This window comes from Pogoniulus pusillus, chromosome 8, assembly GCF_015220805.1.
Source record: "Pogoniulus pusillus isolate bPogPus1 chromosome 8, bPogPus1.pri, whole genome shotgun sequence".
In the NCBI taxonomy this organism is placed as follows: Eukaryota; Metazoa; Chordata; class Aves; order Piciformes; family Lybiidae; genus Pogoniulus; species Pogoniulus pusillus.
Window position 1 is genome coordinate 37771204 of NC_087271.1, and position 14363 is coordinate 37785566.

The window sequence follows — 14363 nt, forward strand, 5'->3', positions numbered from 1 at the left end:
TCAAAGGATGCTGCAGCCCATAAGAACACCCCAAGTGCTCCCTTTGCGGATGGCTCAGAGTTAAGAGGCAGCCCTACTATTATCAAGAGCTTTCAACACAATGAGTGATGCTACAGGTCCTCAACACAAGCATCCTCATTCATCCCTCACTTAAAGCCCGATTTGAGACACATAGGGCTACTTGGTACTCTGGGTAAAATAAAACCCAATATGCTCCTGTTTGTGTTGGCAGAACAACAGACCCAGCAGGATTTCTCCAGTTTATCAGGAAAGTATGAAATTCATTTCATTTTCTGACCAAAACACACTGTGGTAGGCAGCAATAAACAAGATTTCATAGCTAAAAGATGTGTTAAAGCAGGGTGAAATGGTTCTTCTAGGGTAGGAGTTTGCAAGAGGGGCTGCAGCCCTAGGCTGAGCTTCCAGAGGTTGATAAGAGCCAGAGACAAGGAGGTTAGACGTGACTAGTTCAGTTTAACACACCAGACCTCATATCCCAGGTAGGAACCAGAGCCAGACAGGGAGCCTGCACGAAATCACTCGGCACAGCCTCACTGGCAGCAGTGAATGATGAAGTAGGGCCCCGAGGACACAAGCGGGAGGTCTCAGTCTGACAAAGGTTGTGTGATTAAGGACAATGCTCACAGTGCTGTTTCTAAGAGCTGTGCTGAATTGAAGATCCGAGTTTCCCATCCATCTGCGCTGGAAATGATTTCCTGCATGTGCTGCTTGCAGAGCAATCCTGCTACTCAACTCCGTGGGAAGCTGCAGCCTGGGATCTTTGCTCGCAGTCTCAGAGAGGCAGGCAGAGCCTCCCGAAGCCCCGGGCTACAAGACAAATGCTACCTAATGCTACTGAGGAAGCCTGACATTTTTCAGCCAGCTAACCATTCCGACCAGCAAACCACAGCTTCTTTCCAAGGTTTAAACGTACAAAAGCAGCTACCCGACCATGCCAATCCATCCTTCCAGCAACCCAGGGCAAGCCCCACAGAGAGCAGCTGGTTTTGCAGCAAGACACCACACAAGCCCAGCTCGTTCCATCCCCCGAGGTAAGTGCTCTGCTGCGTACAGGGTTCGCAAAGGCGTCACACAGCAGCATCGGCAGCCCGAGGCAGAGGCAGGACAGCGGAGCTGGAGAGAACTCGGGAATGTAAAGGGTATGCAGGAAGCGATAAAAGAGCTTTAAAGCGACTTTATATAACTGCACTGAACAACTGCTGGCCATTAAAAGCCCTGATCTCTTAACTGCTCATGTGGAAACCTGCAAAATGTAAATCAAGCCAACTAAAATAGAGTCGCCCCAGGGCTCCTCCGCAAATACCACAGCAAAGCCACCGTGGCCAGCCTGGGCTCAGCACCTCTGCGAGGGCTTCCCGACACAGCGGCCTCGGAGTCGGAAATGCTCTTTCCCAGTGCCATGATTACCATTTCTTACAGGTTTGAATTAAGGCTAGGCAGAGCTTCATGTGCCTGCAGCCTGCCGGCTGGCAGCTGCCTTCACGGTGGTTTGGGTGTTACCTGCCCCCCTACACTTTGGAAAATCACCCAGACTAGGCTCAGCCGCTCTGGAAATGGAATGAAGCTTTACAGGTACAGCTTAACACAATATCCAAGCAGGTATTTACAATAGATACAGCTATAGTCAGAAATAGACAAGTCAAAAAGCAATACAGAATCACAGCAGCCCTCCCAGAAACCAGAGTCACCAGGAGGGGCTCCCAATCACCCTTACACCTTCTTCCCACTCCTCTACCTTACCCAAGACTTTGCCTTATGCTCAACGTAGCTTGTAGGGTTGGCCAGGGGGGTTTAGGGAGCAGATGGATTAGTCAGACAGGTTAGAGAGAGAAGTTCATGCAGCCCCAGAGACAGAGAGCGACTCCTTTATCTACATTTGTGTTCTTGTTCTTATTCATCTCAGCAAGCTTATGAGTGAAGCAGACATCAGCATTGTTTCCTTTTCACAGCCTATAATCTAATTCTTCTCACCAAAACATTCTAGCTAGCTCCAAACTAGCACAGAAGGCAACCAACCACAGCCTTCTAAAGTTTTAACAGGGTAACCAGCAAATGAAAGATCACAGAATCAGTCAGGGTTGGAAGGGACCACAAAGATCATCTAGTTCCAACCCCGCTGCCATGGGCAGGGACACTCTACCCTAGATCAGGCTGGCCAGAGCCCCACCCAGCCTGGCCTTAAACACCTCCAGGGATGGGGCCTCAACCACCTCCCTGGGCAACCCATTCATTCCAGGGTCTCCCAGCAGGGAGATCTCGCCCTGCAAAATGGAACAAGGCAACCCAGTTTCATCCCAGTGGCATGAACTACAAACTTCAGGTCTGTTTTCTAGCCCTCCCTTAAAAAGCCAAAATGCCGCTTTTCTGCACTGAGAAAAAATCTTGCCTGCTGGAAACAACTGGCAAATGAAGCCGAGGCTGAACAGAAAAACTGGCATCCTGCCTGGGTTTCCTCGTAAATGCCTTCAAATGGCAGTCATACCCCAAGCTACGCTTTGTGGACAGAGTATATATAACCAAGCACCACTGCTCTCCTCAAAGCCAAATAAAGGACTGAGCAGTCAGAAAAGGGGGAGGTGAAGGAGACAGGCAAGCCACTGCTCCTAACAACCAGAGGCTTTTACAAAGTCGTGTTTTCTACAGACAAGCTACCAAACTGCTTCTTGAGGAGGGTTTCTGTGGTGGTCTAAGGTAGGGTTTCTAGAAGAATTCAGGAGTGGGAACACTCAGCTCTAACCATGGCTCATGCCCATAAACACAGATGATGCTTTCAATGAAGGCAAATGGTAAGCTCATTTTTATTCTTGAAAGGCAGGTTAGCAGAGGGCTGCCTTCCAGCACCATGCCGGCTCTTCCTCCCAGGAGATGAGAGAAGAGGTGCGAATGGGTCAGTCATGCCAACAGGATAGTCCTAAATTCACAACTGAGGCCACCAGCATCGTCAGTGAAGCACACCCCCTGGGCACTGAGATGCAGTGGCTGTCACTGGCACTGGGAAAGACAAACCAGAGTGCTCCTGGCTTGCAGGCTGTTGATAAAAGCACGGCTGCTCTCAGTGGAGATGGGGCCACCCCAGCACCACGAAACAGCCACCAGCATGCTGAGGATGCTGCCTCTTTGTCTGAGGAACAAAACACCAGGATCACAATCGCTGAAATCAAGCAGATTCAGGCAGAGAGAAAAAGCAGTGGGGAAAAACGAGAGGTGGCTCTAGCAGGGCCAGTTGGGAACAGGGAGGCACATATAAAAGTGGATTAAAAATGGTGTAGAAACAGTAGCAAGGACAGAAAGGATGCAGAAATTCAAGCTGCAGAAGAAAGGAGAATCTGCCCTGAAAATAAGACATAATATCTGAAAAAAATACAAGCTTTTGCCCAGCAACATCACCCAGCACCAAAGAAACACTCCATGCACCTCCACTGCTGTTCCTTTTCAGCTTTCTCCAGTGCACACGGCCTGGTTTGGGCGAGTCAGGGGTTTGAAGAGCCAAGCTGTGCTAAAACACACCCACGCAAGGTGCTGGGGAGATGCCAGAACTAGCCCAGCACTCCCAGCAGAAGCGGAGGGTACAGGCTGTAAAAATACCATGATGCTCTGGCTTCAAAAAAAACAGACAGCCAGCTCCATTCTGCAACCCCTTCATCTTTCATCTTCGATTCAAAAGCTGGCACTGCTGCCCCAAAATTCCTGAAATACACGGGAATTTGGTGGGAGGGCAGCTCTGGGGAAAACGAGACTGGCTGGGTCAAAACCAAACCAGAAATAATTCACCCTGAGAACTGGGGGAAGCAAAGTGATAGTAGTAAAGGACACACTGGAGTTCCCTCTTCCCCCTCCTCTCACCCACTAAGCTAATTACTCAGACACCACCCTGCAAAGGGATTCAGCTCCCTCCTCCTCCTCCTGATTTACAGCTGCAAACTTCTGTCTCCAGGCCTCACAGGGAAGGACTCTTAGGGGCTTAATATCCTCTCATACAAAGAGAAACGGCTTTTACAATTCCCGATGCTCCTTGTGAAGGGACCGGCAATCACCCTAATTCCCCTCTTCCCAGGGGCAATTACTACAACCCCCTCTCCCCCTCTCCTTTCCAAGCACTCCCAAGCCTTTAACTCAGTAATAGCGATCTGCATTTTTCCCTTTCAGGCTCTCTGTTAGTATCCAGTCTCTAAACTAAAGGTTTTAAAGTTCATTCCAAATTCCAAGGTGTACAAAGATTCAAAGAAACCACATTCACGTGTTGGTAGCAATTCGTGGTTCTGATTGACCTTTTGCAGGCTCCTCTGAAACATGAGTGACCCACAAGGACTACATATCACTGGATGCTAATCAAGACATACCAAACTGCCAAAAACTCAGCACTGGGTAGCATCTGCATGCTGCAAGCCCACAGAGCTGATGCCACTGATGCTGAATGGGTGCAAAGCAGCACTAACCGTTCAGGATACCAGTGCTTTTAGAAGCAAAAGCAACTGCAGCATCAAAAAAGGACACAAGTTCGAGCACACAGCCTAATCCTCAAAGATCATGCAGAACTAACTGCATAAAAGGGCTTTGTGTCTCAGAATTCATTTACATCCTACCGAGTGCACCAGTACTTGTCAGGCTCTTTGCCTCCTCTCTGACTGATGTCAATAATTCAGTGTCCCACAGACCATGGCGTGCTCCGAGGAACAGCCCACGAGTGCACAGAACCCAAATGTGGCACCTAACAGCTCAGGCCAGCAAAGATGGTTTGAAGACTTGAAAAAGTGGAGCAGAGCAATGCTGCAGAGGAGCTTAGAGCATTTGAGACTAAAACGGTAGTTTGCAGACCTCGACAGTTACTCATCCCCCAGCAAACTCAGTGACACATAGAGTCGGACAGGGATATGTACTGCCTGTACAGTACATGCACAGAGAGCCTAATCCTTCACTGTGAGTCTTCTTAAAACTAACTCCTGCCACCATCACCATGCCAAGCTCCCAATTCTTAAAAAGATTTACAATACTAAAAAAAAGGAGAGGAGAGGGAAGGGGAAAAAAAGACCACCACCACACCACTCAAATATCTCAAAGTCAGCCAGGCAGCTTCTGCTTAAAAATTACTCTCTAAAAATATTCCAGAGCAAGTTCACCGAGCTACAGCAGCCTACAAACCAACCTGAAACCAAGTGATTAACACTGATCACGTTGCAGGGCTACAGCGTTTCAAAGATGCAGTTGTGTTCCTCAAAGGAATGTGCCCATGTTTGCTCCAGTATGCTGGAAAACCTTTCTGTCTCCAAGAACACTCACATACCTGCAGGTGCACAGACAGACATGCCTATAAACTAAGTTTTACCTCCTGATGATTTCTACTAACAAAGAAGTTGAAATCAAATCTTACCTTAACTGTTTGTTTTTTTTCCAGGTGTTCTGAATAAAAAAAATCCCAATGTACATTTAAAAAAAACCAAACAAGAGGTTTTTAGTAACTGCTTCCCTTTCTATGAGCAACTCAACCTGTTTACATGGTGTTTTGATTTTGAAGCTCCCAACACAAAGAGTTTTGGGTGGTGAGACACTCCTGGCCGCTCAGGCAGATGGATGTGGTCAGCAAGTGATCCCCTGGTACACAGTGACATCACCACTACCCCATGAACATGGGTGGGAACCATCACACCTGTTCTTCAGTTATGAAGACCAAGAAATCCAAGCCCTGACACAACTTTTTCCTCTGAATTGCACCCAAAACCTCAATGCATTATTGACAATTAAGTTCTAAGTGAGCCTTCACCTGCAACAGCAGCTCTTGAACAGAAACCAGGAATAGTTAGACTGTTGGACAGAAACCATGGATGGTTACACTGAGGCTTTTCTTTTGGTTTTACTTTATTTAATGGCAAGAGGATACAAGCTGTGGTTTTAACTTTCTGCTGGCTGGCTTGTCTTCCAGTCCTAAACAATTACCCTGTCTCCATGTCATCTCAGCTTAAATTACTGAATGAACAGAGTAAAAGAAAAGCCTGTCCACAAACCAGAGTGAGAGCTAAAATACTATCCCAAAGGAACTTCTGGGAATGCCAATTAATCAGAAAATTCACATTTTCTTTTGACTTGATGTCATGGGTTCTCCAGTAATCATGACCGTTCTCTACCTCACTCAGTACTGAAAGGACAACACTGCCCCAGCATAAGAGGCTACAGAGCAGGTATGTTTCTGGCACACACATTCTCCTGTAGTGCTTGACACTTTTCAAACTAATCTTTCCCCCCTGAATCTGAAGCCTGCTGTCTGGAAGACGCCAGGAGCTGAGCTTCCCAGCGCACAAGGCAAGCCACTTCGACCACTGCACATTCTGCCTCTTGCAGCATGGCCTTGGCAATTTCACACACAGATAGCACAACCAACGCAGACTGCAATGAGTGATGGAAGCAAAAACATCAGACTGCTCTGGGTTGAAAGGCACCTTTAAAGGCCATCTAGTCCAGACCCTCTGCACTGAACAGGGACATCTGCAACTAGAGTAGATTGCTCAGAACCCTAAACAACCTCACCTGGAATGCTTCCAAGGATGGGGCATCTCCTACCTCTCTGGGTAACGTGGGCCAGTGTCTCACCAACATTGCATACATTTTGTTTTCCTTTAGTCCTAAATCTTTTGGTTTAAATCCATCACCCTTTGTCTTTTCTCGACAGGTCCTGATTAAAAGTCTGTCCCCATCTTCCTTCTAACCTGTGTCAAGCACTGTAAGGACACAAGAAACATAGAATCAACCAGGCTGGAAGAGACCTCCAACATCATCCAGTCCAACCTAGCACCCAGCCCTGGCCAATCAACCAGACCATGGCACTAAGTGCCTCAGTCAGGCTTGGCTTCAACACCTCCAGTCACAGAGACTCCACCACCTCCTGGGCAGCCCATTCCAATGCCAATCACTCTCTCCTAACATCCAGCCTAGACCTGCCCTGCCACAACTTGAGACTCTGTCCCTTTCTTCTGTTGCTGGGTGCCTGGCAGAAGAGACCAACCCCACCTGGCTACAGCCTCCCTGCAGGCAGCTGCAGACAGCAATGAGGTCTGCCCTGAGCCTCTCTTCTGCAGGCTGCACACCCCCAGCTCCCTCAGCCTCTCCTAGAACCTCCTCTTCTCCAGGCTGAACAACTCCCAACTCTCTTAGCCTGGCCTCAAGCAAAAGGGTTCCAAGCCCCTTACATCCTTATTGTGGCCTCCTTCAGCCCAGCTCAAACAGGTCCTCGGTCTGTTGGGCAAGCAATGAAGCAACATTCATCTTCACCTTGCCTCTGTGGAGAAGGCAAGGGTGGGCTATCACTATTCTCAAACACCAGCAAGCCAAGGGGCCAAGAGAATCACAGAACTGTTTCTGCTGGAAAAGACTTCCAAGATCACCAAGCCCAACTACTGACCCTATGCCACCACGAGCATTAAACCACGTTCCTCGGTGCCATGTCTACTGCAGCACAATTAAACCACCGGCTGAGACAACCCAAGTCACGTCAGGGACTTCGGAGCAAGTGTTTGCTTGGGACAAAGGGAATCCACCCAAGCTCACAGAGCTATTTTGGTCGAAAGAGACCTTAGGGATCAAGAAGGCCAACGATGAGCGCAGCGGTGCCAGGTCTCCACCAGACCAGTGCCCCCGGTCCCTTTAGGCGCACCGAACGCAGCCCCGCTTTGGCCATAACCACCCCCAGGGCGCCGTTAGAGCCGCCTGTAACGAAGCGGAGCGCAGGCAGCGCCCGCAGGCAGCGCGGCGCGGGGCAGGGCAGGGCGGTCCCTCAGCCCCCCGCCCTTGGCGCCATTTTCCCTCCGTGCGGCGGGGCGCGCTGCGGGGGTCCCTTACCCAGGTGGAGGGTGAGGTTGACGGCGGCGGGGTGCTGCACGCCCGCCAGCATGGTGCGGCTCTGCCACCAGGTGGCATCGGCCGGGCTGTTGTAGTCGGTGAGGAAGGCGGCGCCGTGGCTCAGGTGGGGCTGGGCGGCGTCGCAGAGGTGGCAGGACTGGGTGACGCCGGTGACGCCGGTCTGCACGCAGTACTCCTCGGCTGGCGTCCCGCACGTGTGGGTGGCCAGCACCGTGGCGTTGAAAGCCGCGTTGACGAACTCGGGCATGCAGCGCTGAGGACGGCCGCTCCGCTCCTCCGTGCATTCGTCCATGGCGCCGCCGCAGCGCCCGGGCAACCACAACCACAGCACCGCCAGCCACAGCGCCCGCGTCCGCCGCTCGCCGCCGCACGCCATAACGCTCAGGCCGGCGGCGGAGGCAACCGGCCGAGCGGCGCGGAGCTCGGTCGTTCGCTGGCTGCCGCCGCCGCTCCGCGCCTGGCCGCGGGCTGGGCTGGGATGGGCCCGGCCCGGGCGAGGAGAGGCGAGGCAGGGCGGGGCTGCCGGCGCGGAGCAGGCCGGGAGCGGAGTCCTGCCGGCGGAGCGGGCCCGGGAGCGGCTCAGAGCCTCCCCCTCGCTGCCGGAATGCGGCAGCTTAAAGGGGCGATGGCAGCGGTGGGGACCGCGCAGATGGAAAATGCTCCCTGCTCTCCCCGTGCCCGCCTGCGCTGCCGCCTCACACACCGCAGCGGGCGGCTGGGCCCATGGAAGGGCTGCCGAGGGCTGCCTCCCTCACGGCACCCCTCTCGCCGCACCCCTGCTGTTGCCTGTCGCAGGCGGGAATGTTGGGTGCCCAGCCGCGGGCGCTGCCCCTTCAGACCGCAACAGAAGCCGCCCTCTTCTTTCTATTAAAGGCTCTTCCCAGGGGAATAAAGTAGTAAAAACTGAAGTTTCTCCGAAACCTGTGAGAAAAGTGCTGGTGCTGTGCCAGCCGTGCTGTTCTCAACCCAGTGAGTTTGCTGCTGTCCAAGGGTGCAGGCAGGAAAGTGGGAGTGAGGGGCCCCAAAAGCTGCCCTAGAATCACGTTGCCACCTCAGCTTCTCTAGTTTTTAATGAACTTGGAGCTCTTCTCCTGTCTCGGTTTAGCTCCAGTGCCTGCTTAGGGGCATCGGCTCTGTCAGATGTGGCCGAGCACTGGGTTATGATTTCAACTATCACCCTAAGAGCTCTCTCTACCTTTTGAGGTTGAGTAACTACACAAAGATTTGTGTAAAAGCCAAGAATCACGTAAAGCCAAAAGCGCTTTTACAGGAGAAAGTGCCTCTAGAAGGCTGCTCAGGAAACAGGAAACTACTCCTGGAGATAGAAATTGATAGGGAGAGTCATGGAAAGGCTTTGTAAACTCGGTGTTTGTCACACCCTGAGACAGCCTGAGTGCAGCCTGTGGCCAGAAGAAGATAAAGAAATGCAGCCTGTTCTGGGGAAAATATGCAATTCCTCCTTTTAAAGTAAACACACACATCCTATAGAAGCTGCCCCTTTGCTCCTTGCATTAAGAGCCTGCGCTGGACTATTCACAAGGGTCTGCACAGCATGGACTCGAAAGCAAGCCTGGGAACTTCCCTGCTTCTGGTAGATGTTGTTACTACATTTGGTGCTGCACGTTGGTGTGCTCATTCCTCTTTTTGCCTCCTAACCTGGCTGTGATGCCATAGCCTCTATGCCAGGAGTCCCCTGGACACCCCCTTCAAAGGCATGGTCGTGTTACAGAGTCACCTCTGCACTGCTGTTGCTCAGGCTGGAATCACACATGGCCAGTAGGAAGTCTGCTTTCCTCCACTTCATCCTCTTTTCCTCAGCTTCTGAAGACAAGTCAGCTGCTCTGAAAATAAGCTTGCAAGGAAGCCTGGAAACTTTCCTGCTTCTGGTAGATGTTGTTACTACATTTGGTGCTACACATTGATGTGCTCATTCCTCTTTTTGCCTCCTAACCTGGCTGTGATGCCATAGCCTCTATGCCAGGAGTCCCCTGGACACCCCCCTCAAAGGCATGGTCGTGTTACAGAGTCACCTCTGCACTGCTGTTGCTCAGGCTGGAATCACACATGGCCAGTGGGAAGTCTGCTTTCCTCCACTTCATCCTCTTTTCCTCAGCTTCTGAAGACAAGTCAGCTGCTCTGAAAGTAAGCTTGCAAGCAAGCCTGGAAACTTTCCTGCTTCTGGTAGGTGTTGTTACTACATTTGGTGCTGCACGTTGGTGTGCTCATTCCTCTTTTTGCCTCCCAATGGAGTATTAACCTGGCTGTGATGACATAGCCTCTATGCCAGGAGTCCCCTGGACACCCCCTTCAAAGGCATGGTTGTGTTACAGAGTCACCTCTGCACTGCTCTTGCTCAGGCTGGAATTACACATGTCCAGTGGGAAGGCTGCTTTCCTCCACCCTCTTTTCTTCAGCTTCTGAAGACAAGTCAGCTGCTCTGAAAGTGGTGCTGAGCTGATGCTGGCAAGGCAGAAGCTCTGGAAAGAGCATGCTGATGGAGCTTATGAGGTACAGTGACAGCATTGTTGATGCCTGCAGCTGAGAGAGAACACAGCAGGGCAGGCAACAAGGAGCAGGAGAGCAGGAATCTACATGGAGCAGATTGATGGGAGGGAGGGAAGGATTAGGATAGAGGCAAACTCAGAATGTGTTGCCACAAATCCCACTCAGAGGAGTAATGGGATCATCTGTCCAAGTGTGGGAGGTTCCTGTGGATAATGGAAACAATTCTGCTTCATGGAAAATTCTTGGGTTTAAAGATACTCCAGTTTAGTACCTAAAAATAAAGATTTGCTGGAGGTTTGTCACTAATAATTTTCCAACACTTTAAAGCATGTATGCAGGACCATACTCAACAGATTATGTGTTTTAGCCCTTCTGTCGCTTCCAGGTTACTGATTCTAATGAATCCTGAGAAAGAGGTATCTGCTGATATCAAGATCCATCTATGACATTTCATAGAATCATAGAATCAACCAGGTTGGAAGAGCCCTTCAGGCTCATCCAGTCCAACCTAGCACCCAGCCCTGGCCAATCACTAAGTGCCTCATCCAGGCTTTTCTTCAACACCTCCAGGCACAGCGACTCCACCACCTCCCTGGGCAGCCCATTCCAATGCCAATCACTCTCTCTGACAACAACTTCCTAACAACATCCAGCCTAGACCTCCCCCAGCACAACCTGAGACTCTGTCCCCTTGTTCTCTTGCTGCTTGCCTGGCAGAAGAGCCCAACCCCACCTAGCTACAGCCTCCCTTCAGGGAGTTGCAGACAGCAATGAGCTCTGCCCTGAGCCTCTGCTTCTGCAGGCTGCACACCCCCAGCTCCCTCAGCCTCTCCTCACAGGGCTGTGCTCCAGGCCCCTCATCAGCTTTGTCGCCCTCCTGTGGACACCTTCCAGCACCTCAACATCTCTCCTGAATTGAGGAGCCCAGAACTGGACACAGCACTCAAGGGGTGGCTTGAGCAGTGCTGAGTAAAGGGGCAGAAGAACCTCCCTTGTCCTGCTGCCCACACTGCTCCTGAGCCAGCCCAGGATGCCATTGGCTCTGCTGCCCACCTGAGCACACTGCTGCCTCATCTTCAGCTACTCTCTACCAGCACCCCCAGCTCCCTCTCTGCCTGGCTGCTCTCAGCCACTCTGGCCCCAGCCTGTAGAGCTGCTTGGGGTTGTTGTGGCCAAAGTGCAGAACCCTGCACCTGGCCTTGTTCAGTCTCATCCCATTGGCCTCTGCCCACCCATCCAGCCTGGCCAGGTCCCTCTGCAGGGCTCTTCTACCTTCTAACAGATCAACACCTGCTCCTAGCTTGGTGTCATTTCCTTTTCATGATGACATTTTCTTTTCATGTCTGCTCGTTAAAGTGCTGCAGCATATTCCCCACAAGCCCATGTCCTTCCCAGCACAGAGAAAAAACCCATCCTCATATAAAATATTTGTGACTAAGAAGCACAGAGCTCTGGCATGCTTAACAGGGGTGAAGAATAGTAAAAATACCTTGGTCCATAAATTCTTATGACTGGAAACTCCCACAAAGCAGAGTGAGTCATCTTGCACAGCAGGAGTGGCCCGAAAGGAAGGAAGGAATGTTTGAGAGATAAGATGGGCACAACAGCGAAACATCCAGTTAACCATCCATAAAATAAGAACAATGTTTGTGGGAAAGGTTTGTGACTGTGCTGGACTTAAAGAAATGATGGTGAAACAAAATGACATGACTGCTGCTCCAAAAGCAGGTGCAAATCTTCAAGCACCTACTGCCCTAAGTTGTGCTGATCACCAAGATAGCGAGTCCCAAGAAAATCTGCTTTCTGTTTAATAAAGAGGTGGTCAAGGAGGAACTTAGAGTGTAGAAATCAGCATGTTGTTACTTCAGTCGTTCTTTGAAGTGTGCAGATCAGGCTAAATGAATCAGTACAAGTTGGGAGAAAGAACAAAGAGATGAAATGCAAAAAAAAATAAAGAAAGGGAAAGCAGCATAAAAGCCTGAGAGGAAACAGCCTTTATAAAAGCAGGCCTTACAGGATATTCTGTCAGCTTTGAGAAGGCCTGAAGTCATAGAATCATAGAATCATAGAATCAACCAGGTTGGAAGAGACCTCCAAGATCATCCAGTCCAACCTAGCACCCAGCCCTATCCAATCAACCAGACCATGGCACTAAGTGCCTCATCCAGTCTTCTCTTGAAGACCTCCAGGGACGATGCCTTCACCACCTCCCTGGGCAGCCCATTCCAATGCCAATCACTCTCTCTGTGAAGAACTTCTTCCTAATATCCAGCCTAGACCTACCCTGGCACAACTTGAGACTGTGTCCCCTTGTTCTATTGCTGGTTGCCTGGGAGAAGAGGCCACCCCCCACCTGGCTACAATGTCCCTTCAGGTAGTTGTAGACAGTAATAAGATCACCCCTGAGCCTCCTCTTCTCCAGGCTAAACATGCCCAGCTCCCTCAGCCTCTCCTCATAGGATTTGTGCTCCAGGCCCCTCACCAGCTTTGTTGCCCTAAGTCCTGAGGCTGGCAGTCTCAACCTTCAAACAGACCTCTTTTAGGAGGAAAAAGAAAAGAAAAGCAGCATTTTCTGTCCTTCTGATCAACAAAAAAAAATTGCAAAGATGTGGTGTGAGCCCATGGGCAATTTGAAATAAACTAAGAGCAGAGTTAGCCTCTGTCCTTCTACAGCAGCTCCAACCAAGTGCAAACACACACTGTGCACAAAGACCTCTGACTCGTTTGGGGCTGACGAGGTCCAGGATGTCTTTAATAATCATAATAATAATACCTGAGGGGAGGCTGTAGCCAGGTGGGGTTAGGCTCTGCTGCCAGGCAAGCAGCAACAGAACAAGGGGACACAGTCTCAAGTTGTGCTGGGGGAGGTCTAGGCTGGATGTTAGGAGGAAGTTGTTGGCAGAGAGAGTGATTGGCATTGGAATGGGCTGCCCAGGGAGGTGGTGGAGTCACTGTCCTGGAGGTGTTGAAGCAAAGCCTGGCTGAGGCACTTAGTGCCCTGGTCTGGTTGGTTGGACAGGGCTGGATGATAGGTTGGACTGCACGATGTTGGAGGTCTCTTCCAACCTGGTTGATTCTATGATTCTAAGTTTCACTTCCTTAGCTGTTCTTTTGCAGTCTCCTAAACAATCCTGTGCAGCAGCTATGGGTAGGTGACTAAAAAGGTGCCTCGGAACCTGTTGGTGAGAGGTGATCTTCTTCTTGCAAGTTTCTGCAAACCCAAAAGAAATGAAGGATGTGAGCTGATAATATTATCTCTTTCCTGGAGTGGCTTTGGGATGCATCCTCCCTTTCTTTCCTTAATACTGCAGTGTTGGGAAGAAACATGCTAAAGCAAACATAAAACCTGAAAGGTCTGTGCAGCGTTTCATCTTCCTGCTGTGGGTTCCAACACAGCCTGTTCTTTCAACCAAAGCCCATTTTGGTTGATGGGTGTCTGGTGGTGTGTGTGACACGAATTTGTAATCTTTGATTCCTAACAGATTAAGGTGTTTATCTTTTATCTTTGCTCTCTCTTTTTCTTCTGTGGTGTAGTCTTGTGCTGAATTTCAGTGACTGCATCTTGCAGCCTGCATTAGACCTATGACCTGAGCCAGCCCTAAATACTTCCCCTCTGCAAGACCTCCACTTGTCTGTCCAAGACCACCATGAACAGCTTACCTTTGTAAAGCCCACCAATGAGGGCACAGGGAACAGGACATGCATGGTTAGGTGCATTCAGCCTTAAAACACCCAGTGGGCTTCTTGGAGCTGAGATGTTCCTCAGCTTTCCTTTCCTTCCCTTCCAGCACTCCCATTCTCCTCAGCACAGCAGCAGTGAACTTTTGCTAGAGGGAATGATAAGATTTATTTCTGTGTGATATTACATCCACAGTATAAACACAACATTCACTGAGAATAGTCTTGGACTCAGAGCCACTTTCATCCTTGCGCCACAGGCGCCACTGAGGGATGCTCTGCCACCCAAAAATTCCAGTAGTATTTAGGTT

General features: G+C 50.5%; 1 protein-coding gene across 1 annotated transcript in view; it reads right to left on the reverse strand.

Annotated features, from left to right (window-relative positions):
* LAMC1 (laminin subunit gamma 1) overlaps nucleotides 1-8369 on the reverse strand; it is a 91839-nt gene extending 83470 nt beyond the window's left edge. Inside the window, exon 1 of the mRNA XM_064148086.1 lies at nucleotides 7849-8369. Coding sequence (XP_064004156.1) covers nucleotides 7849-8245 — 397 coding nt within the window. The 5' untranslated portion in view covers nucleotides 8246-8369. The remainder of the gene's footprint in view (nucleotides 1-7848) is intronic.
* Nucleotides 8370-14363: the final 5994 nt, after the last annotated feature.